General features: G+C 41.9%; 1 protein-coding gene across 5 annotated transcripts; it reads right to left on the bottom strand.

Moving 5' to 3' along the window:
- Nucleotides 1–9,361: 9,361 nt before the first annotated feature.
- On the bottom strand, nt 9,362–20,724 carry hipk1b (homeodomain interacting protein kinase 1b). 5 transcript variants are annotated; one of them, XM_026306913.1, is made up of 18 exons: nt 20,387–20,724; nt 18,894–19,627; nt 18,392–18,583; nt 17,951–18,132; nt 17,701–17,824; nt 17,307–17,426; nt 16,998–17,084; nt 16,697–16,881; nt 16,461–16,611; nt 16,185–16,371; nt 15,652–15,770; nt 14,266–14,400; nt 13,095–13,255; nt 12,778–12,849; nt 12,372–12,542; nt 12,000–12,214; nt 11,795–11,904; nt 9,362–11,275 (listed from the first exon to the last, which is right to left on the bottom strand). In XM_026306913.1, the coding sequence occupies exons 2-18, from the start codon at nt 19,623–19,625 to the stop codon at nt 10,805–10,807; spliced, it is 3,414 nt and encodes a 1,137-aa protein (XP_026162698.1). In that variant the 5' UTR covers nt 19,626–19,627; nt 20,387–20,724; the 3' UTR covers nt 9,362–10,804. The 5 variants fall into 5 exon arrangements, with proteins under 5 accessions (XP_026162698.1, XP_026162701.1, XP_026162700.1 ...); XM_026306916.1 differs by having other exon boundaries at nt 9,362–11,248; XM_026306915.1 differs by having other exon boundaries at nt 13,095–13,252.
- Nucleotides 20,725–25,827: the final 5,103 nt, after the last annotated feature.

Raw genomic sequence — 25,827 nt, 5'->3', positions numbered from 1 at the left:
AATGTTGAATATTCAGGAAGCAAGTATGCCTCCAATGCAAGACTCCTAACCAATCAGAGAAGACCAATGTCAGGGGGAGGGAGCACACTGCTGTCAACATTTGGCAAGAAAAGCACTAAAGTGACTGTTCAGGAGGTGGCTGAACTAACAGTGACTGGTGTGTGTAATAGGGCAGATGTGTTGCAAAACTCTGCATTCAAAACAGCAGAGTTACAGTGAGGGGTCCTCCTACATGACGTTAACACAAAAAACCAACAGTGACAGCAAGTAATGGAAAAAAAATTTTCAGACCTTTTAAGTAAAAGTAGCAGTACCACTCTGAAAATACCTCACTACATGTAGAAGTTCTGCATCCAAATCCTCAACAAAATATACCTAAAGCAAAAATACTAATGGAGGAAAATGATCACTCAGGATGTTTACAGGGGCCTACTATTGTATATAATAAAGTTACTGCTTGGATACATTTGAAGTACTTTATAAGCTGTGAATAATTTAAATCAGCCGACACACGTCCTACAAGATTTCATATGTCTGCAGTTTTCAGTGGAAAGGACGGGGATGAAAAACTAATTTGAGAAGTAACTACAACTGTCAGACAAATGTGGTTCAGTGAAAAGTACATTATTTGCCACTGGAGTTTAGCGGAGTCTAAATATAAAGTTGCTAAAACACTTCAGTAACATACAGGTAGGCCACCTCAAATGTACTTAAGTACAGACCCAAGACTTACTTATGTTCCTCCACTGGTGGCAGCACAGAGAACTTACATCTGTCCATCATCTATACCCATTCATTCATTATCTATTCCCACTTAGTCCTAACCAGGGTCCCAGGGACCTGCTGGAGCCTATCCCAGCTCTCTTTGGGTGAAAGGCAGGGGTACACCCTGGACAGGTCCCCAGTCCATCACAGGGCCACATAGAGACAAACAACCTCACACACTCACACTCACTCCTATGGGCAATTTACAGTCACCAATCAACCTGACATACATGTTTTTGGACTGTGGGAGGAAACCAGAGTACCTGGAGAAAACCCACACAAGCACAGGGAGAACATGCAAACTCCACACAAAGGGCCCTGATGGATTTTGAACCAGGAACCTTCCTGCTGTGAAGCAACAGTGCTAACCACTAATCCACCCTGCTGCGTATGCACCAGAAACTTGTGCCATCTGTCTACATAGACACACAAAGATACTGTTATAGAAAACAAGCTGCAACATAACACATGAAACTAGGTCGTCATTTAAACCCCCCCCCCCCCCCCCCCCCCAAAAAAAAAACAAAAAAAAAAAAAAAAAAAACCTTATTTGACCTTAAAACCACCAACACTAAATTTACCACAAGAGTCGAAACTAGGAGGTTTAGGAACTGCAAAAGAAAATGACCTTGTGGAAGTGAAACTGTTTGTGCCAACCTTTTTTGCTCAAGTGCTGACTGAAACGTATACTTACTGATTTTCAGAAAATCCAATGCCCAACTTTAAGCAGTGAAACAAAAATTCACTTCATGAACTTCCTTCTTGTTGGCTAAGAGCTAAACTAGAAATTCTTTTGTGGAGATGAATAAATAAGAGCCCCCCCTAAGTGTGGGGCAGAAATGTGAGCCAAAGAAAGACAGAAATTCTGATCTTAAGTTACATGTTTATTACCAAGACTGAACTACACAATTACACACTAACCTCAAACATTAACTCAATTCACAGAAATTTAGCTCCCAACATAAAGGCACCATTTCAAATATCTAAAAATGCTTCAACCTGTACATTTCAAACTAATCGGTTCCTCAGAGCCGTTGCTGTCATCACCACCACTAGATGGAAAATTAAACAGACACAAACCAAGTGTCCAACAGCTTCAGTCCAGTTGTGTGAATTGTCTGTCTCTGCCAGGCTTGCTGCCTCCACCAACAGAAGCCCAGTGCTGGCGGGTGCCACATACGTACGAAACCGTCCGACATATCCCTACGTAAGCAGCGCGACGATTTACAGGGGCGGGATAAGATCCCCTGTTGGGAGGCCTCCCCACGGGACCGAAACGAAACGCAAAGTTGGACCTCACCAGGATTGGAGGTTCTGCTTTGAAGTGAAACTTGGCAGAGAGACAACCCAGAGACTGAACCCTCAACTACAACAAAGATTGTATTTCTATTACAATTTGGGTGGTGATGATCAACAACCAGACAACTACTCTGACAATTACAACAAAGTAACTCTTGCTTTGGAGAATCAGTGTGATCATATCAACACTGTCCTGGCACCTCCACCATTTACTAACACAAAAAAAAAAAAAAAAAAAAAAAAAAACTGTCCTGTGTAGGTGATAGAGTTCATACATGTCAACACACATAATTCAACAGATGAGTTGGAGCTCAAACCTACATGCAGCCAGTTCACTTCCTATTTTTACTGAGCTCAGTCCAGTGGAGCTTTATATACAAGCTGCCAACAGTTCTGATGGGAGATCAGGAGATGAAGGGCGAGGGCAGAGCTTGATGACAACATTGTCTCCTCACAGGTTTCCTTAAAGTTGGACAAAGCAGAAGGAAACAATCTGTCAATAATCATGATCAACACAAAAAGATTTAACAGCAGTAGATGATGTACCTGAACACATCAGCGGGTCAACTCATGCAGAGACATCATCCAGGATGGTTTGGTCTACCATGGTCATCTTCAACCATATCCAGGACACATCTGATCAGTGACGAACCTGCCAACTTGCTTCAGCCTCCATCTCCATGTGGTTTGTGGGGGCACTGCAACTTATCAGACAGGAAGTGCAATTAGATGTTTTCTTTTAACCATTTATCAAATCCTCTAGTCCTGGCTTTAGGTCATGAGGAGTGGGGTTAATTCTAAAGGAACAAGTTTTTCTTTAGACTTTCTACCAACTGAAACCTTGTACACTAAATGTGTGACCATCTGACTACAAAATCTGTCCGTTTTCAGCTATGGGCTCACAGCAGCAATGATCTGTATGAATGCAAACAGAGGCCACACAAAATTCCCCCCACCCTTATGTTTGTCCAACACTGGCCAGAGAAAGACAAGACCGACCTCAAACCCAGCAAGAGCCACAAGGACTAGGTCCATCAGAGCCGTAGACCTGTTCACAACCTCAAACTTCTAATTTACTTTGACACCAGTGAAGCGTTTGAAAGCAGCAGACGCCACAAACCATCTGGTCTGTTCAGAAAAGCTTCAACAGAAACAATCAAGTCCAACTGAGTCTGTTAGTTTCTATGGTTTGAAAAGCAGCTCTAACACTTGAGTGGAGGTGAGAGACGAGTGCTGCCCTCTTCACCGACCTCCCCTCACTGTTCCACAGCACAACAACCTACTGACCCAGGCTGCCTTCATGTAGTCTGCTCTGCATCAGGCTGATGTGGGACAACTGACGCTTCCTTCCCTGAAACATGTCGGCATCAGTTTCTGTCTAAGCAGGATGATAGCAGCACCACAGTCAGCTGATTCACAAAACCAGAGGGATCCGGGTCTGGTTTTGGAAACTGCACAACCATGGCACATAGCTCCAAACCAGGAGTCTACATTGTGTGCCTACATCCTGTGTCATTCTGCAGCAACAACTAAACCTCCAGTAGCCTGACTCAGATTTCTCTTCTCTGATCACACCTCTGGATAAAACTTGTTTGAGACTAACTGGACTCAGATCAACTTTTGGAAATAGCATTTCTGATAGTAACACTGACGATACTTCAACATGGTGTCAACCTGTACATTTCAAACTAATCAGTTCTATAGAGCCATAACTGTCATCACCACAAGATGGAAAATTAAACTAAGACAAACCAAGTGTCCAACAGCTTCAGTCCAGTTGTCTGAATTGTCTGTCTCTGCCAGGCTTGCTGCCCCCAACAACAGAAACCCAGTCCTGGCTGGTACCACGTCGACCGACCGACGCCTACAAAACCGTCCGATATATCCCAGAGACTGTGACGGAACGCTTTACAGGGGTGGGATAAGATCCCCTGCTGGGAGGCCTCCCCAGAACCGAAACGCAAAGTTGGACCTCACCAGGATTGGAGGGTCTGCTTGGGGGTGAAGCTTGGCAGAGAGACAACCAAGAGACTGAACCCTCAGGTACAACCAACATTGGATTTCTATCAGAATTTAAGTGGTGATGATCAACAACAAATCTATTCTAAACATTACACCATAGTAACTTCCTGCTTTGGACAATCCCAATCTGATCATGTCAAGACTTCCCTGGTCATCCCTCTCCAGTTCATACAATGAGCAAATCACTATCAAATCCTGATCAACTAATGGCTGAACAGTTCAAATCTAACAGTATAAGGCACAGAAAAGCCAGCCTCAAACCAATCTTGGACAAACAGAATCATGAAACCAAACACTATCATAATCCTGATTTAGCATATGTTAATGTGGACTACTTCAGATGTCAGTAACTAGGCTGCTGACTTTCTACAACACAAGACAGACTCTACAATTCTTCCCTTGGGAATGCAGCTGGAGGCCTGACCATGACCTAGTGCTAGAAGACGGTGTTCCAATACTTAGCAGCTAAACTGCAGCCCCTGTAGGACATCAGACAGCGACAAGTTGAGGGATGGTGGTGCTTCTTGGAGGCCAGGTTCTTCAGTCTCAAGGAAGCCAGACTCCACATGTGCCTGCTACTCTCATCACATCATTTTCTAATCTGGAATCTGAGCCAAAACATTGATTAACAGGGTTAATGTTGAACTAAAACTGTGCTTCCCAGACCCATCATAGCCAACAACTAACACATGGCTGGGTAAGTTATGGTTCAGGCTGTCACTCACCTTCCTGGATCAGTTTCTAAGGTCCTTCTGAATCTAGATGTGGCCTGGTATCATTCTCCAGTATTCTTTACAGGAGGCAGTTTTTCAGGAACAAAGGTTGTGGATTTCTGTCACACCATCCAGCAGCCAATATGGCCCAATTGTGTCTGAGCATCTCATGTGATGCACCTGTAGTAGAACAAGGGACCGAAAGATGCATCAAAGGATTACAGACATTTGGAAAAACTAAATTTCCTTTAAAGGGTCAGTGCCTTACCAATTTCAGAGAGACTTCTGGGGCTTCATGTTCCAGCCGGTTCCAACAGAAACAAACGTAGAGACAGACACGTTTACGCAGACGGACGGACATGCAGACAGACATGCTAACATATAAACCGATGCACCCACTGTCACCAAGTGCTGCTCATAAGGGATTTGTTGAGTTTTTTTGTTTTTGTAAAGTGCCTTGAGATGATTGTATTGTGATTTGGTGCTATACAAATAAAACAATTGAATTTGGACAGACACACATGTAGACATTGAGGTCAAAGTTCAAACACGCAGTGAGAAGAGGAGAGAGTTGCTTTGAGACAGAGCTGAAGCAACACCAACCCAACCACCAGTGCACCAACAGGCCTATTGGAGCCAAAACACACAGGTCAGACCTCTAAGCGCCACAACAGGCAACAGACCAGACCACTAACACAACAACCACCAGGCCTGTTGGAGCTAAAATAATCCAGTCAGATCTTCTGACACCGCAACAGGCAACAGTCATTAACAACAACCACCAGGCCTGTTGGAGCTAAAATAATCCAGTCAGATCTTCTGACACCGCAATAGGCAACAGGACTTCTAACACCACTCGATATCAACAACTAACAGACCTATCTGAGCCAAAACCGAAAGATCGGTTCACTTGGCACCACCAGCCCAGCCACTTAATGGAAATAAAGATGAATTATAGATTAGACAGAAATGGAGACAAATAAGTGACAAGGCAGGAAAAATAACTAATTATTGGTAGAGAGATACATAATAAATAACTAAATCATAAAAATTACAAACTATTTCTAAATGTGACAGATGAGAAATGACAAGGCAGTCAAAATAATAAATGACAAGTTGGGGGATCTTTTTAGTTTTTGTTATTATGATGTATCTACACCGACTAACATATTTAGAACTAATGTTTTTGTTTGTTTTGTGCCTCCACGTGAGAACCATGTGAAAGCACAGAACTGCTTTAAGTCATTAAAACAGTGACCTGAGTCGGTCTATCAGAGCGACTGGTGGCCATGCTATACTAAAGTTACAGACCGAACGGGAGGATTGGTCCAATAGCCCTCGGCTGTAGCACAGCAGGCGGTTACTGGACGGGAACCTTGGCACCATGACCGCAAACCAGATCGAACAACCCTCCGCTCTCTGCTCTCTGACAACAGGCGGCCATTCGACGTGAGCTGCGGCACAGTGCCCGCAAACACATCACAAACCACATCCCAGAACCACTTACCATGTGACACGGACCTTGTCACTCTTACCTCATGTAGATCCAGGTTGAAGATCCACTGGATGCTGAAACCAAAAACACGGTAACGCGAGACGAAGTAAGAGAGAGAAGGAGGAAGAGAGAGATGTGTGGAATCCGATAAGGGAAAGTGTTGGGACACACTAGAACCATGAGCACACCTTTTATTATATAATTGTTTTATTTCAATGGAATTATGACTGTTTTAGAACAGATGGAACCAAACCATATATCAGTTCATACACAAACATTGATTCAAACTGTACAGACTATATACATTATTTATATTTAAAAAAAAAAAAACTATGTTGGAGAGAGAGAAGAGAAAGAGGACGCTAACTACCACAACAACAACAAGCCTCAGCCACAACAGCCAAGACACAACATCTTCCCTACACAACCAACAACAAGAAGAGAGAGATGTGGAGAGAGAGGCACAGTTCACAACGTTACTAATATTGTTTATTATCATTGTCATCATCATAACAGATTATTATTGTTGAGACGGAGAGTGTGTGTCCAGACGAGACCCGGCCAGTCACGCAACAGACGGCGAGCTGACTGGCTGGGTGTTGTGGCCGAAAGGCGGCCTTTTAATAACGGCGCATTGTTAATGGCCACACTGATTATCTAGACTTGTTTTTAAGTACTATTTGTGGTTTTTGGTTTAGTTTTTTTATTTTATTATTTTTTTAGGGGCCATCTTGGGGCAGAAAGAGAGAGAGGTCACACTAAGCTCAGCCCTCAATGACACAACACCTTCCAAACAGGCTGAGACAAACATCTGCCACTGGTCTGACAACAAACCACAGATGGCTGCTCTCAGCTGAATATGGGCAGCCATTTTATGTGACAGACTGGATGTTGGTGGGCTCACGGGCTTGGTGGCAAAAATAAAAAATAAGGATAGACTTAAGGACAGGTGCTAGATCGCACAGAGAGGAGTTTAAAGATGATACCAGGCCACCATGACTGGAAAGTGGGGGGAGGGAGGGAGAGAGGACCCATGACACTATGGCCATGTTCGACCTTAGACCTACAGCACCAAGAACCTAAACACAGGCCTCACTGTGGCCATGACGGGAGACAGAGAGAAAGACCCTGACCCTAAGCCCTGCACAGAAACACCTAAAACAACCACTACAGGCTTCACTTTGGCACAAGACCCAGGACAGAAGAGAGAGTCATGGCGGCCAAGTATGACAAGAAAACAATGTCCTTACTATTTCGCAGACCTCACATTGGACAGTGATCTGGAAAGAGAAAGGAAAAAGTTATTTTTTTTTTCCTTTTTATAAAAGTTAATACGTCAATACGTCATTGTGGGCCCAGGACAACCGACCGTCGGTGGGCCCGCTGACAGGGCTCATGGCTAAAACTGCGTCACACTGAGTCGCAACAGATTTTCTTTTTTTTTTTTTTATATATACCTGACTGATCTAAAGAACAAGCTCACCTTTGTCAATCAGTGTTCAGGGTCCTTATTGAGACGAAGGTTGCAGACCCAAGGTCTGGTCTTGGTCCGACGTGGTTTTAAGGAGGCAGTTAAGGCCTAAAGGCCTTGAAGCTCAGTCCTGCTCTGCGTGTTCGAGCGTCGCCCACCTGTAGCAGGTCCAGACAAACAATGAGCGGAAGGTTGAACCAACAAAGTGTCGTTGATAAAGAAACGCTCTGTGTCTCACCTTTGACAGACTCGGGGTCCCTGGTCCTGCAGACACAGCGCTGTGTTCAGGTGAAGAATGACATTTGTCTACAGGTTTCCCTCGTCTCTGCCTCCTCACCTGTTCGCTCATTTCTTCTTCTTCTTCGTGTTTAATGGCAGGTAGCTTTCAGGGCGCTGTTCCTCCTTTATCCGGCTCCAAACCAACATGTTTGGGCCAACGAGGGAGAACAGCTTCAGGTTTTGGTGCTGCTGCTTCAGCAGGCTGAGTGTTTCTACAGCGGACTCGGCGACCATGTGAGCACCTGGCGCTCAGTATTTAAAATGCCGTGACTGACGGCCACGCCCATTGCGCAGGGTTCCTGGTTGGTGATTGGCTCAGTCTTTCTAACAGCTCATTTCATTTTCCGGTGCTAATTGTCTTATCCGATTATTATATGAATGTGAGCGTGTGTCTGTGTCAGGCCTGTGACACACTGCTGATCTGACCAGGGTCCGTGTCTTATTATGGGTGAGTGAACTATAACCATTCAGTGTCATATGCAAAATCAAAACACTGCATAAGTCCACAAAGCACATCATTTGAAATCATATGTTTACTTTGTGTATTTTTAATATGTATGAGAAGAATCCAGAGCATAATTTTAAAGGAAAGCATCACTGAAAAACATATATGTCAATATTGTATTGAAAAGTTATTTACACATACAAATCCCTTCATGATCCAGCTCCTTCATACCTTAAAGACTTCATAGTACCATAGCATCCCAATAGAGCACTTAGCTCTCTGAGTGCAGGTCTACTTGTGATTCCCAGAGTTTCCAAAAGTAGAATGAGAGGCAGAGCCTTTAGCTATCAAGCTCATCTCCTGTGGAACCAGCTCCCAGGTTGGATTTCAGGAGCCTGGCACCTTCTGTACTTTTAAGGCTAGACTTAAAACCTTGCTTTTTGACAAAGCTTATAGTTAGAGCTAACTCAGGTGACCCTGAACCATCCCATCCCTTAGTTGTGCTGCTATAGACCTAGAATGCCTGAGTACGCTCCATTGGTGCACTGAGCTCCCCTCACTAAACTACAGATGAGCAATATGTTCAGACGGACACTACTGTGGTTATAATGCTCTGATTTGAGTGCAAGGGTGTTTAATGATCATATTCATAAAATCAAATAAACAATTATGAAAATGGTGCCAACTGCTTATATTGTTTTTAAGGCAAACTATGCCACTGACTTGGATTTTGTACCCTGGAAAATGTGTGACCAGCTCTGACAGTTTTAATGTGGGTCCTTTCATGAATTGCAAAGACTACACACCATTGTTTCCGCAAGAAACACAAACATTCATTCATAGTTACTGGTTGAAAAAAAAGAAGCAAAACGTCTGAATTTGTGGTTATTTTATTGAAAACAGTGACAGTGGATTATTGGAGCTCAAACCTTTTTCCCTGAATTAGTTCTACCATACAGCCTCCTAACTACACTATGTTAAGATGAAATACAGTTAAATATTCAGACGTTACAAGACTAAACTGATGCAAACACAACAGGGAAACATTTACTTAAAAACAAAAAATAAAATAAAAACCCACAGAATCCATCCAACGATTCACCTCCTTTAACTAAAACTGGGGGAAAAAAAAAAGCTGCTGACCTGCAGGAAGTCCATTCTGAATGTTGGTAAGACTATGCCCCTTTTAGTAAACACATTTTTAGGGGTGTAGACTAAATGTTGGTCAGAGACACAGCAACTTTTTATCAGATACTGAGTAAGTAACTGTGTCAGGGTAAGTGTATTAGCCAGCAGCTTGCTAACACTTCTATCAGTCATCCTACAGCAGTGGGTAGTTTGTTATGAGAAAAACAGGGCAGAGATTCATATTTTTTCATGTAACACAGAAAACTGGCCATAAATTCATTTTAATAATGAGCAGGTCCTACACAATCAGGATCCACAGAAAAAACTGCTCCATATCATGTGAAACAGGATTTTTCATATTTCAAGGAGAGTAAATAGGTCAAGAAGTTTCATTTTTCTTTTTTTAGAAACAATTTAAAATGAAAGCTTTTCACATCATTCATCAGGATGGTGATCACACTCCCCTGTACTTCATATATAAGTCCATTACTCAGTTGATGCAGTTTAAAGAAAAAGTTCAGTAATTTTGTCTAGACACTACTTTAACAGACTAACACATGTGCACTTAAATTAACATGTATCCATCACAGTTTTCACCACAACTTTCTCGTATTTCCTTCCTCTTCCTACCTCACACTGACAAAACATAATTTAAGCATAGTAAAAGACATTTGTGAATAAACAGAAACATGATTAAGGTACAGTCATATTAGCTAAAAACACAGGGCCTTGCATTGGATTAGTGTGAAAACTTTGTAACAAGGCTTATGACTTAACTTTCTTTGCCTTGTGAGTCAGGTGTCTAAAGGATCGCCTAAAGTGTCAATGCGGCTTGTGACAGGAGGAAAATCTCTCTTCACACAAACCCTCAATAAAAAGATATGCAGAACACATGTACCACAATGCCTTAATTGTACATCTAGATAAGATGGGGATAAAATATAGGCTAAAACAATACTTTAGGGGGAAATTAAAATGATACAATATCAAATAATACCAAACAACATTTCAAAAACAGTAAAACAGTCCAAAAGAGCATGTAAATGAGCTGGAGGTGAAATGCTGCCTTGCAGACAATAGCAGCAAACAAATAAGTGACCAACAGTTGCTCTAGTAAAAATACAGTTTAAATGTCCCTTTGTGACAGTATGTGGGGAAGCAGATTTGTTCAAAGTGTGTGTTCCTCCTTATAGATAGGGGTACTGTGTGAGGCGCCTGGGACTCAGCTGGTAGGCACTGTAAGCCTCTGCCCGGGGTGTCACACTAACGTAGGGAGAACCAGTGGCGAACTGATGCTGGTAGGCTGCGGGGAGGCTGTGCAGCAGACTACTCACAGAATCCTTGCAACTGGCTGAGTCTCTCCTGGAGGAGGTGGATGAGGTGTATGTTGCTGCATAGGAGGAAGGGGAGTGTCCATGGCTGCTGTGACCACGGCCCAGCAGCTGTTCCATGGCTTGAGTAGCTGAGGAGAGGGCGGTGGAGGCCGGGTAGGTGTACAGGCTGGAGCCAGGGGCCGAGGCTGACGCGAGGGCCGACACCTCAGGGAAGCTGTAGTGAGAGGCTGAGATGGCTGCAGGGAACGTCTGCTGGCGACGTAAAGATGAGTCACTGTGGGATGCTCCCGAACGCTCCTGAGATGAAGAAACCACAGACTGAACCTAAAGGAAATAATATTGAATATACATGCAATAATGACAAAGCAGAAAAATCCTTTACTTGCAGTTTCTATAATTAGGAACACCTGAGGTAGAAACCATCTTTGGACGATATTTAAAGAAGCAAACCCTGTTTGGAGTGAACCAACATTTCCAGCAGGTTTAAAAAAAAAAAAAAAAAAAATCGGAGACATAGTGGTACTGCCACATATGTTGGCATCAATAGTGAATGTTTGTTTTAGGTCATAAGCTCATTTGCCATTACACTGTTTGCAGTGGGCAGATATCACTTTGGACTCTGTTTACAATGCATGAACAAGTTTGTATTTCCACCTTAAAATATCCTGCCACAGCAAATATCTGTTTATGACACAAAACAGGCTTTAGCTCTACGAGCCATCAACTTGTTTATCATCCAACCTTTTATAGCCAATTTACTCACTGTTGGGCAAAGTAATGTGATTAATTTTAGGAGCAGTGTTACTCACCACTAACACACACAACAACAAAAAAAAGCCTCACCTGGCTGAGGTTTAAAGGGTGGGACTGGCTCGGTACCACTCTGTGACGCTCCATGCTCTCCCCTGAACTGCAGGGCTGTCGGTTGGATCTCTTAGGCTTCATATAGCTCACTGAAGATTTAAAGTGTTAAATGTCCAATTAAGCCAATTGTGCATGCAAACTATAACTACTGACAGCACAGACAAAACACACAGGCGACTCTCACCAGTCTCTAAGCATCCACGTGAAGCTGCTCCTTTCTCGGAGCCCTGGGTTTTGACTGAAGGTGCCACCACTGCCAGAGACTTGGCCTGGCGTGATGAAATGGCACTAGCTGGGTTAACTGTGCGGGGTAGAGGAGTCAGGGGGCTGGCTGTGGATGAGTCCGAGTCGTGTACCGTCACACAGCTGATAACATTAGTCCGCTGGCTCAGACCAACACTGTGTGAATAGAGGCAGTGTTGGTCATATCACTTTTTTTTTTTTTTTTAGGTAAATTTAAGTAATTTTGATACTAATATCCCTGGTCTCTCCTAGAGATGCTAAAAAAAAAAAAAAAAAAAAAACACATTCAGAGCAGACGGTATCTTTTTCTGACCTGGCAGGATGAAACTTGCGCTCATCCTCTGTGTCGGTGTCACTGTGAATAGTGATGATGCTGACTGCTGGGCTGGGTGTGTCAGAGATGACAATTGGCTGGGACAATGTGGCGCTGGAGATGGGTGGGGTCACCCCATTACTGCTGAGTAATGATGCAGCAGATATACCCCTAGACACAGAAACAAATTTTATACTGAACTTCCCAGAGGACAGTGATTGTGGTTATGATAACATAAAACCCTAGAATATAGAGGAAATAAAATACTGAACAAAAAAGGTTAAGAATATGGATAGCCATTGTGATAGTCATAATGGAAATATATTTAAATGTTTATAGCTCAGCTTCCATTTGTTGCAACAACTTAAACTCTTAAATCAGATAAAACCTGCAGGGCTGCACCAACCTGTTCCTGTTGTCTCCACGTCTGGCTTTAACTTTCTTCCTCTCCTGCTGAGTCCTGACTTGGGTTGTGTTCCTATTGGTGTTAATGATAAAAGGGAAAGCTTACTAACCATGAATGAGTAGAATTACCCATGCTAGACAGCCTGTGAATCACAGTTAAACACTCACTTAAATTACTGGTATTTGATAGCAACTACCTGCAAAATATAACACTTAAAAAATAATAAATAAATAAATAATGTGAGAATATGTATCTAAAATGGCAAGTGTGTATGTGTGTGTATAAGTCTGAACCCAAGCAGTCACTGGCTCACCCACCTCCAGCTGTGTCCCTGTTGTGTGGCAGCATCTGAGTGAAGCGTTTCCAGGGGCGAGTCACCAACATTCGACTGGTGGGCAGAATTGTGGATTGCCACGCCTGGGACCTGCTGCCATGACGACGGTATGAGGATTTGCTGGGTGCCAGTGGGCCAGGCCTGCTGAGAGAAAAAAAAAAAAAAAAAAAAAAAAAACCCTCACACTTGAATACACATACTATAAAGAAGCAGCTATTTTTGAATGAACAAATTTGCTGGAATGGGCCAGACTAACTGAGCCATGCTGAGAAATAAATCCAAAGACTGGAGACAGAGGCAAAACAATGACCAGTCTATTGTGCAGGCAAAAGCACAAAGCTAGGTAAGCGAGCAACCTTTCCCAAGCCATTCTCTTATAATTGCATAGCCCTGCAACAAATCCACAAGATGATATCATGCAAAGCAAACAATGAAGCACTGTAAACAGATCAGGTATAAAGACAAGTATACACAGAACCATGGCGCCTGTTAAAGAAGAAACACTGAAGAGAGATTAGTTTAGTTCACTGATGCCAGACAGTCTGCTGATAAGCTGTCTTGGGAAAAGGCATGCCACATGTTCTGGGGCTGCAACAAAAGACATGTGTCAGTCAGGCTGTGGAGTATGGATTTTAGTGAGCTTTATAGCTGCAACTCCTTTGCTGAAATGGAACTGACAAGAAAAGCTGCAAGCAAAGCGCAGACTAGCTCAGCAACACATGCGCTCCATGCCCTCAGCATACCTATGGGGAAAGACTGGGGAAGGGAATGAAACTGTGAATGGTGTGGGAAGAGTCCTTTGGAGTGGAGGAAGATGTTGCAAATTTTGTCAAATCTGATCAAATGTCACAAAGGGGATTTTTGTAAATGACTAAGAATAATGGTGATTTACAAAAAAAAAAAAAAAATCTGCTGGATTTTCCTATTAACAAGCATTCTGATAACCAAGACAATTCAGCATGTGAAGAGGGAGAATGTAGAAATATGATGAATAAAATAAAATAGACTAGCCCCATACAACGTGTGGCAGAGAGGGAGAGGAAAAATTGCAAACAAATGAAAAGAAAAAGGAGAGGGGGGCAGGAGAGAAATGGCATTGTTAGTGGTATAGGAAGGATGCATGTCTTTCTTCGGGGATGCCATTGTTGCTTTACCAGCACTGTGGCTGTGTGCTCCAGTAGGGTGGGCCGACCCACCCCGGTGCTCAGCCCAAGGGGAAGTGAATACTGGGGGGCTATGCCTGCTGAGGGTGGGTGCAGTGTGGCCACCATCAGGGGTGTGCAGGAACCCTGGAGGAGGGAGGGAGGATAGGGGAGTGCAGTGTTAGGACAGGATGAAAAGTAATGCCCTTCAAGGTTGTATCTGGTTCAGATGAAGGGACAGAGCGGATAAAACCCGCTGCACACGGCGTGCACACTAGTACCCCTGGCCATCTGGACACCTGACCTGCAGTGTGCAGCAATTATCCCTAATTTGAGCAATCGACAAATAACTAGATTTTTGAACCAAATGAGTCTCCTGCACTCCACATCTGGCCTCCTTCCCAGACAGCAGACTGGCACTAAGAGAGGCCCAGCAGCACACAGCTGCCAGTCCAGTCAGCTTTGGAAGAAAATCCAAGGCAGAAAGCAATCATAGAAACACAACCAACAAATACAGCACAGGCTACATCACCCAAGCTCCACCTCCAATTTTAAAACTCAACAGCCTAAATGGATTTAAGTAAAGCTCATTGTTGAAACTCTGGCCAGCTCTTCTGGCAGCAGCAAGGAAGTAGGTGGGGGGTTGGGGCCACAAAAGGAGAACAGGGAAACACTCAGTGTATCCATGAAGGAGCAAAACTAGGCTTTGCTACTCTCAGCTTGGTGCTAATGACATGATGAAATTCATAGAAGTTGCCAGTTTTTTTTTTCTTCCCCCCCAGCAACCTTTAGTTTAGGTTACTAAATTATAGATTACTGTATCAAAGAAATTCATATGAAATTAAACTTCTCTCTTTACTCTCATTCTCTTTATTCTCCCTCACTTGTTTCGAGCCTGCCATGATATTAAACATCTGTATCATTAATATAAACACCATTTCTGATAGCGAATTCAGTTCACACAGGCAGTAAAGAAGTTAACACCCTTCACTCAGAGGTATGTGAGTGACATGCACTGACCCATTCAGATCCACATCACTGTGTCAGGCTGAAGAGGGCATAAGTCTAAAATTCATCAGCCAGAGAAGAAGGTTCCTGTAATTTTTAGACCACAACTCAACTGGAAACAAAAGGGTCCGGTAAAGCCTGCAAAGTGAAATGCTGGTCGTAAATTTGCCACGACCACATGTCCACTGGAACACTTAAGACACGAACTCCCAAAAAGAAAGCTGGGGGAAAAAAAAGCTTGCAAATGAAAAGCATTCTGTTTCTTTATGAGGGATCATTCATACATAGGAGTAAAAATTACATAATGAATTAATGGTAGAACCATTTTTAAAAAGACTGGCTCCTCACAGCAATCTAAAGTCTGTCGAGACACACCTTAAAAACTCTTACCTGTGTCAGCATACTTGGCTGGATCTGCAACGACTGAGCAGACTGGTTCTGAGGTACTATAGGGACAGAGTTCTCCATCCTCACAGGGAAAGTGGAATTCTTGCTGGATGGCTGTAGCCCTGGAAAATATCCAACAAAAGTAAGTCAGTAAATTTTCCCAGAATCTAATTTATCACAGTATGTTTATATGTACATCAGGTGTTAGGAAGTATCTCAGGTTAAAGAACCAAAACAGGGGATACTGTGACAGATAAAGAAATTAATTAGGTTTCTGACTGTTCAAAGTTATGCCTTTGATTCAAATTATGTAGTAATTAGCAGCAAGTTAAAAAAAAATAAATCTTTCAATTATCAAAGTTTTGGCAGAGACATTCTGACAATACAGAGTGGAGGGCTGGGAATATTCTTGCTGAAAATCATAAAATAAACCCCTTAGCTTTTTGTGTGGCATTTAATAAACCTTCAAACATGATTACATTGAAGGAAATTGTGTTTTTGCCCATTTTCAGGTGGAGCACAACTATATCCTTCACCTTGAATAGTTGAGGGTGGGCAGACAATGAGAGTCTGCTGGAAGGGTTCTGTCTGACTACACAGCCCAGCAGGACGTGTTGGAATAGGGACACTCTGTTGAGCCAGCCCGGGAATGTTGATGGTCGCCTGCTGGTACAGAGCTGGCTGGTAGTTGAGCAAAGGCACCGCTCCCCCTGCAGAAGGCACCTGTTAGAGAAATGAAAAATACCACTGATTAGCACTAGAGCAGTTACAGGTCCTCAAACATCTAAGAATTTGTGGGGAGGATATGGTACCTGGTTATGCTGGTTGAGTTGGCTACTGAAGGTAACAGTGAGGTTGCCTGCTGCAGCACTAGGGACTGCACTGGTGGAGTACAGCGATTTACCACTATCATAAGTGCTCCGGCGTTTGCAGATCTCCATGTTCTGGAAGCACGACTTCACACTGCAGAAGAACGAGCACTTCAGCAATTGTGTTTCAACCGATATTTGTCTAAACCGACATATACACGCATTCCACACACACTTACTGGGAGCTGTGGGGATAATCCACAAGGTGGGTCATTGTGACAAAGGGGTGACCCAGAGTTTTTGTAGGTGTGATCCTTTTGTCAGCATCCAGTCGCAGCATCCGCTTCAAGAGGTCTATAAACTCTCGTCTATCAGCTTTCTCAGCCAACATGTCGGTCCCCTCCAAATGAGACGACAGGTTGACCTAGATTTCACAAAATAACACCCATAAGACAAACTGTTGTGAGGCACAAGTAGGATGTTTTGTGTGTGTGTGTACACAAATAAAAAAACTGGTGGATGTGAAAACCTGCAGGCTACCTGCATCATGTCATCCAGACAGTTGAAGATATATTTCCTGGCCTCCTTGGACTTGATGCCCATCTCCATTTCATGCTCTGCTGGGGTCTGGAAAAAGACAAAATGGTCTATTCATCTTTGGTGCCAAAACTAGTTCTCCTAAAATTATATAAAACAGAATTCAAATAACAGAATACCATCAGAGAGAGCATTACAATGTCTTCAGATTTTGACAGGTAGCATATTTAGCTATTTGCTGATCTCTCTGATAAACCTTTACAGTCAACTTAATTAGCAGGGACTCAGCAGAATACATGTGATTTTATTCACCTTTAGTCTCCAGAGTGGGTAGCTAGAGTCAGGACCTCGATTGAAAAAGCGGCTGGTTTTAGTGCCAGCGCTCAACAGGTACTCTGCTGGTAGGCCCTGAGTCTGAGAAATGTAGCGGATCTGAAACGAGGCAAAAAAGATCAAGTTTAAGAATCAGAATGGGACGAGAGTAAGTGTCACGTGTATGATTAAAGTTATTATCTTTAGCTGAGATACCCTGATAGTTTGTAATTATGGGTATTCTTCTACAGCACATTGGTATCATGATGTTTAAAGCATTTTCAGGCAGGCCTTCAGTCTGAGTTCCTACAGAGCATGGTCAGCACTTTAATATATACCATAGATTAGCCTTTCTCAGAGATAAAGTCTGGGAAGCACTAGTGCTAGTACTGACCTGGTCGTACTCAGAGGCTCCAGGGTAGAGAGGCCAACCCAGAAATAGCTCTGCTATCACACAGCCTAAAGACCACATATCAATGGCCTCACAGAATGGCAGACCTAAAATGATCTCTGGAGCCCTAGGCAGCAAATAGAATGTTAAAGGACTAGTACCAAAGAAATGATTGATGTAAAAGTTGTGTCATAATAATATGGCTTATTTGTTTTATTTGTCAGTTAACAAAACAGCTGAATTTCTTGCTAACCTGTAGTAGCGAGATTGTAAGTAGGTTGAGCAGACGGCCTTGGACACGTGACTTGCTGAGCCAAAGTCAATGACCTTCACCCTATATGGCTGTCTGAGCGGGTCAACTAGCATGATGTTCTCAGGCTTCAGGTCTGCATGAATCAGTCCAAGGCTCTTCAACTTCATTAGTGCAGTGGCCACCTAAAGTTACAAAAAAAAAAAAAAAAATATACAGCTCTAAAGTTTATATCAGCAAAAGGGCTGTAACTATTTTCTTTATCTGATCCTTCACATTGTTGCTTGAAAAGCTACGTGCATGATCAACAAATCATTGTCTAGTCATTACAGCTTTAACTATCAATAAAAAACAGGAAGTAAAAAGAATGGTAATTGCATATTAAGCAATTTAATGTTTAATAACAGTTTGTTTATTAATATGAGTGTCAAAACATTGACCAACCTGCTGCAGGATTGGTCTGATGTGCCGAAGGGGCAGCGGGCTGAACTTGCTGTGCTTGAGAAAGTCATAGAGGTTCTGCTCCAGCATCTCAAATACCAGGCAGGTGTGACCCTTGTGTTGGAAGCATTCATACGAACGCACAAAGTTGTACTCGTCTGCATTCTCCGCACTCAGTCGGTTCAGAATGCCCACCTGTTATACAGAAACTCCATGTAACTCCAATAAATGCTGCTCCAATTGATTGATATTAAGAAAATACAAATACAATGAATATGCGATTACATTTTTTAAAACCAACATTCAAACAACATATTTGAAAAATGTTCTGAATCTTATTTGTTTTTCCTTAGTGTTGTTTTCTTAGACAAAAACACACTGTACTGCAGTGTTAAGCTCCAAGACAAGAAGCTCTCTGTAAAGCCAAGGCACTCAAAGGCAGTAACCACTGTACAGCTGGGTTTATTATCAAAGTAGGATATTTTACAAAATGACATCTGGTTACCTCAATTTGGCCCTGACGAGCATATGAAGGGTGGTTTTTCAGGATCTTAATGGCCACAATCTCATTGGTGCCCCTCTTCCAGCACTTGGCTACTTGACCAAATGTGCCTCTTCCCAGGAACTCCAATACTTCATAGCTGCAGGAGACGGAGCAGAGGATCTCATGCTGCACTAGCTGATAATCTCCTTCACCATTGGAGCTGCTGCTCTTGGTGGTTGGAGCCGAGTGGGGTATTGACTGGCCTGTGCCGCCTCCTCCACCCCCTCCCGTGCGGGTGGAATAAGTTGCTGCAGGAGCTGAGAGCTCCTCTAATATCTGCACACTGCCACATCCACTCCCACTGCCTTCAGTGGCCTCCTCAATCTTTCTCTTCTGCCCGTGTCTGTGCACCCTCGTTTCAGAGGATGTCTCAGCATGAGCATAAGACGTGGATGTTGCCTGTTCAGCGACACGCCGGCTGGAACCGCGGGGAAGACTACCGGTGCTATCAGCTGCCCGCACCACCACTTGACCCCTGGAGCCAGGAGCTGCAGGGGGGAAGACCAGGGATGGTGCAAAGGGAGGTACAGCCATGGCAGGGGTAAAGGTGTATGCTGACTGGCCTGCTATTGAGCTGTACGTTTCAGTGGTGGAAACATCCCAAACATTGTTCTCCACCTTCAGCTTCTTAACACGGCAAAAGGCACTGGAGGAGATCGAGGGGGGAGAGAAAACCTGCAGCTGAGAGCTCATATCTGAAACGAGATTAAAAAAAATAAATTGCCTACAATGATAAATATTAATAAGATCAGAAATCCACTGTGTTAAAAAAAAAAGCAAATTAAAAAACAATGCTTTGAACAATATTTGCTGAGTTACTGTAACCTGCAGGAACAATTGTTTATGAATTTCCCAAGACCAAATGGCATCTCCAAGCTTTTTTAGTTAACTATTGGATACAATATTTACTTATTTATAAAGAACTGCATCACATTTTTGTGGTTGGAAATGTGCAGTTTTTGTGATTTATACTATAGACGTTATATGTGAAAGTAATAAATCATAAAAAAACAGACTTTAATACCATAACGCGAGTGTATAAATTATACTACATGATACCACTGATCCTATATGTACTGTGTACCCACGAGGTAGTACAAGCAGCCAAGCATCTGATAATCCCAGCGGAAGGAGAAATGAAGTGGGTTTAATTTTAGACGGAGGCAGTGGAAACGCCATGGTGGCTGTCACAGTGTGTTAGTGTGGTGATCAAATGCGACCATAACACCGGCTGACAATGAAATACATCGCACTTCAACTGTGTTTTGGTTGGATCGACACTGACACAGACCTTTATCGTCATAAAACCAACACGCTGACACCAACACTGCGAGCTTTAACTTTCTGAAGATATGGCGTTAACGGATTAGCAGCTAATCTCACTAAATAAAGTTGGCTAAATGGCCTAAACAGCATAAAACACAACACGAACTCGAGCGATAATTGTAACTCACCGGCCTGGTTTTTCTGACACCGTCGTACGGGGCTCGGTCCAAGCTTTAAATCCCTCTGCAGCTTCTGGAGCTGCGTTTTCAGATTAGCCTGCGCTAGCTGCCGTTAGCCGCTAGCTAGGCCCGCATTGTCTCTCCCGTCGATGGAGCAGGAGGAGACGCTACAGAGCCGAGTTCTCACAAACACAACAGAAAAGTCTCATTGTATTATGAACCTAAAACGTCCAGTCATAAAAACGTGTACATTTGTTAATTAAAACGTAGCCAGGCCTATTCTAAAACCGTCTGCCTTGAATCAGCTAAATCCACTTTTCACCGGAAAAAACCACGTCCTTATATCAGCTGCGAATCTTACGGAATTTCCGGTTAGCACCGTAATTACTGTGGATGTAGCAGGCATTACAGTAATGAGAGCGATTTAAGCTCCACGTGAAGAAATAATCATCAATATGTGAAGATAAAATCTAAGGTACACCTGTTTTAAGGTGATTCCGTGGTCGGAAGATTAGTAGAGTCACATATTGGATTGTTATGCACATCGAGGAAAATAGTAAAATATACTTTACGGTAAAAAGAAATCGACGTGACGTACGTAGGATATACCAGTAATTTTCCGACAGTGTTTTATTGAACACCCCGAACAACACGGCAACATCTTTGAAGATATAAACATATTTGTTTACATTTTTAAAGCCAATTCATATGAGTGGCCTTCATAGGCAAGTGTAGGCTTAATGGGCAATATTTTAAATACTGCTTTGACACCTTTGGAAGATTAACTCTTTATTATTACTACACTATTTTGAAACTGTCAGATCTTTATATTATACTAATAATTTATTCATTTCCATATACTTATCCCATTACCTTCAAACTAATGTTTACAAATGGTACAAATGCATACTGCAGACTTAGAACAGCAAATCTTTGATCAGAGATGAGTTTGAGTATGTAGCTGATGTCAGCTTGGGTCTCTGTCTTTTTCATTGTTTCACTGTTTTTTCTGTTTTGGTTACTTCTGTTTTGGTTACTTCTTCTGTACTTTCAAAATTAACATACATGTCATACTAATCTCATCCAGGTTCACGTTAATTTCCATTATGGACACTTTATCATGAAAGTAAGCATGTTAATCCAGAAATTTTAATAAGGTGCAAACTCGTGTAAGAAATATATATATATATATATATATATATATATATATATATATATATATATATATGTATATACATATATGTTTCTTTTACCAGAAAGTTTGTAGGTGTCAGATGTGTTGGCTAAGACAGATCACAGATTTCTCTTTTAGAACCATGTGAAAAAAATAAATATCACGCCATAAAATGGATTAAAGTGCAAATTTTCTTTTTATTCTGATTTCATTTTACAGCAGAAATTATGTAAAGCATTCAGAAGACATTATCCACATATAAGGGCAATATTCAAAACACTTTGCATGGCCTCAGCAACAAAATATTCTTTTAAAAACATCAATTTAGTGATGCTTGTGCATGCACGTTTTGTAAAACAAAATGAATAAAACTAGGCTACAAAAAATAGGAATGAAAGACTGAGATAGGCATGGAGAACACAACAGCAGGCAAGGTGGCCATACAGCAGGAAATGAGAGAGGGGGAAGACAGAGTGAAAGAAGAGGAAAGCAAGGAGAATGTCTAGCCATAGGTTATCTATAAGGGTCTACCATTCTAGCATGCAATGTGGTGTTTGGCCACGCCCTCTCCAAACAAGGCCTGAAAGGTTATACCATTCACTTCTAGGCGGACTTATGAGAACAGAGGCCATCTCTGTGCATGTCTACCATCTGTCTACTATGGCAATATTTCTCTTTTTTTCTACACTACATACTCTTTTTTTTTTACAGTCACCATCCTCTCCAAAAACGTGAACATACTAATAGATTTTCTGCAATCCATGTGTTTATGTCGTGTGTGTGTATTCTGTGTGTGTTGATAAGCACAAGCATTTGCATGTTTATAGTTTATGTGTGTTGCATGTGTAACTTGTATATGTGTGTATATATATATAGGAGTTCAAAGCAGTGCTCTTCAGTTGTGCTGATGTGAGAGGAGGGGCAGTTTAAGAGGAGGTTCAAGTGACGCCGTAACATGAAAGCTCCTGACAGCGCTGTCCGAACCATGGCTGTCTCTCAGTATGATGAAGATTCAGAAAACATGTGAAACACACATAATAGAGATGCCCCAATTTTAGATCTTACAATTTGCTATTTCTTTCAACTTTTTTTTTTTAATTAAGAAAATTGGGGTGGTACATGGCCGTTGCCTATTTTTGCATTGAGAATTGTTTATATTAAGAATCTTGTGCGTTTAAGATAAGAGCAAGTGTATAAATAGAAATAGCACTTATTACTTGCTTTGAATTTAGTTTGTATCCAAGCAAAGTCCTACAAAATAAGGGATTTGGAGAGATTCTTTCTTGTAGAAAAAGTTATGCAAGCTACAGCTTAGAAGCAAACACATCACATTTACTGCGTCTCAAAAAGAGACTGGTTTAACAGAAGGAGTGTTTCAATCAAGAACGTGACTTGTGTGGATCCTAAAGAGGGAATAAACAGCGGGACTAGCCCTAGCATGCATGAATATGTACACGTACATATCCATACACAAATGTACACAGTCACCAGTGTTGCAACTCTGTGTCAGCGATCATTACTCTCCACATACCATCTCCCTGTTCTTCAACCCTGAGTAAAATCTAAGGGAGAGATTTAATTGTTCCCAAAGACATAAGCACAGAGAGAAAGAGTGTGGCTTTTTTGTGTGTCTGAATGTGTACACTTGTGTTTGGGTGTATGTGTTTACGTGTGTGTGTGTGCTCATCGTGCGAGACTGGGTGAAAGAAAGAGACAATGAACAAAAAGTGTGTATGACAGTTATTTTGTCCTCTGGAAAACTGCTGGGTTATGCTTTCGATGCAATGCTGAAAGAACATTTTTGAGGAAAGACAGACACATGAGTCCATGCAAGAAAACACATGTTCCTCCCAAAAGTGACACTGGGATGTTGCTGAGGGATGTTACTTGTGACAATGCCTGTCATACACAGAGGCAAAATCTTATTTTTTCCTTCATCTAATACTGTAAAATGCACACACAAGTGGGGAATAAAGTGATACTGTAATTACTGCTTTGTCTCATAAATCAACACATAGCATCAATCAGGCCATGAGCGTTCATTCATACCACTGACAAATTAGAGCTTCAAACTTAGAGCGGATCAAGTTTAACACCGTAAGTTCATTTTAAACACACAATTTAGGAAAATAAACAGGTAACTGGCAACCTTTTAGAGGACATACAATAGGTATTTCCTGATATTAGCTTGCACTTTTCTGTTATTGAGCAGGCACTTTCTAAACAGAGCTTTCCAGAAGTCTAAAATACATGTTGTTTAATAATGGCAGTGACAATGAGCAGAAAAGAAAAATCAATCAAATGATATGTAAAAAGTGGGTAGGAGACATTCTGTTTGAAGATGGAAAGCTTTGACTGGAGGCCAGGCTGGATCTGCTGTAGCTGTGATTAATGGTCTTAATAAAAGCTAGTATGTTGCTGAAGCACAACCACATTGTAAAGAATGTAGCACCCTCTTCCCTTTTTGGGTCATCAGTTCATTCACATTAAAACGATCACCATCTTGTTCACCATCGTTTTCATCACCATCATCATCTACAGTCTGCCTCAGACAAACTTCAGAACTTGTAGGAGGTCTATGGTTGAGCTAGTACTAGTTCTCTTCTACTGTTTTTTTTTTTTTTTTGTTTGTGTGTGTTGCCTCTGTGGAGCTTACTGATATCTTTTGGGTGTTGGTTTCCCTAACATAACATATTGTTAGGCAAAATAGCATTCATCGTAATTGGCACTACTGGCAAAAAGGGTTTAATTTTTGCTAGCCAAGAAAAAAAAAGCACAAAGTGTAAATGTTTTGTCTGAAAGATCATTGTTTCAGCTAACTTTGTTTTTCCCACTTATAATTCTAACATTAGATTTTTCAATTGCATGCTTTAACAAAATGTTCTTTTCAGTAACACTTATACTGGATACTCTTAAAGTGAAGCAGTTAAAATCCTCTCACAGTCCATAGCCACTAACATGTTCTTTTTGCTGTTTCTTTGTCTTAAATCTCATGCAGATTACTCCGTTTTTAATATCTACATTATTTACAAGCAATACAGCCATCCTGTGTACCCAGGTCTCTGTCTTAAGTTCTCATTATGGGAGTAAAATAATTTATAATCTTAAATACAGTCCTCTTATGAAAAAGTTTCAGGGTCCTCGTATCCCCTTACCTCGTCAGTTTATATACAGGAATATGCAATAGTCCAAAATATGGATTTGATCGGCCCGTATGGGCTAATATGGGGACCAGTGCCCTGTATGGGGGCAGGTATAGGACCCATGTCCTGTACAGAGCAAGCACAGAGACCTCTCAGAGTCAGGAAGAAGTCAAGGCAATGGTATGTGACTCTCCTCAAAACCACAGCTAGGATTTAGAGGTTCACGCAAAGAACAAACTAACAGACATTTAACCATTGGAACATGTCATATTTTACCACACAAGGGGAGAAAACCAGTCCCAAGCTAAATCACTCTTGAGCCAATTGAATAAATAATTAGATTCTTAAATAAATAAAGTAAAAAAAGCACCCAAAATAAGTTGTTTGTCCTTACACAGTTCACATTACACAGGGCAAGGATACGTTGATGAGGACGTAAGTGAGACACAACTACACAGAAATACAAAAGAAACAACACTAAAGCAGTTTGGCAAGCATGCAGGAGCTTGTAGCTCAATCACATGCATTGAATTGAACAAACACGGACACACCACGTCAGGCGAGCAAAGTGCTGCCTCTGAGAACGACTCCATACAAAGTCCATGTAACAAATTAAGACATCGTTATTCAGACCCCAACCCTTTATCGAACAATGTCCCTCTTACATTCAAGTGCAGTTCCTCCCCTTTTGATCTTGTGACTGATTAATAAGTTTGTAAGCCTGTGAGTCAGAGTGGTTGGTGATATTATGATATACTGAGTGAGCAGAATGATTTGCCACCATAGCTCTTCAGGATGATGGAGAGGAGGAATAAGCGAAAAAACCTTGCATGCAAATGCAACATAGAGGTGAGTCTTTTGGTTTATGTTTTCTTATTCTTTCATGGATCGCTGTTTGGATACAAAACACAACACGTTTTGTATATTTTCTGCATGTCAAAGTAGCTTTTGTCTTGACCCAGCTGTTCATCACAGGTGCCTTCCAGTACATCCAGTTGTTGCCATGAATTGCAGGATGCAGGATGCGGTCAGGCGCTGCCTTGCATTCTCTCGTTTGACGTGTCCACATTTTCTTGCAAAGAAACATACCCATGAAGAGTGCAAAGAATGCCATGAGGTTAATGTGATGGCCT

Source organism: Mastacembelus armatus, chromosome 5, assembly GCF_900324485.2.
Source record: "Mastacembelus armatus chromosome 5, fMasArm1.2, whole genome shotgun sequence".
Lineage (NCBI taxonomy): Eukaryota > Metazoa > Chordata > Actinopteri > Synbranchiformes > Mastacembelidae > Mastacembelus > Mastacembelus armatus.
Note: the sequence above shows the minus strand (reverse complement) of the source record. Positions and strands in the feature narration are given on the sequence as shown.

Bases quoted from the DNA above. Each gene is read 5' to 3' on its own strand.
- hipk1b (XM_026306913.1), bottom strand. From the start codon at position 19,625: ATGAGCTCTCAGCTGCAGGTTTTCTCTCCCCCCTCGATCTCCTCCAGT. The intron at 17,085-17,306 runs GTGAATAAAATC...GTCTTTTTCCAG, and splicing joins ACCCACTCTGGAGACTAAAG to ACCCCAGCAGAGCATGAAAT. The intron at 14,401-15,651 runs GTAAGAGTTTTT...TCCCTCCTCCAG, and splicing joins AGCCAAGTATGCTGACACAG to GGTTCCTGCACACCCCTGAT.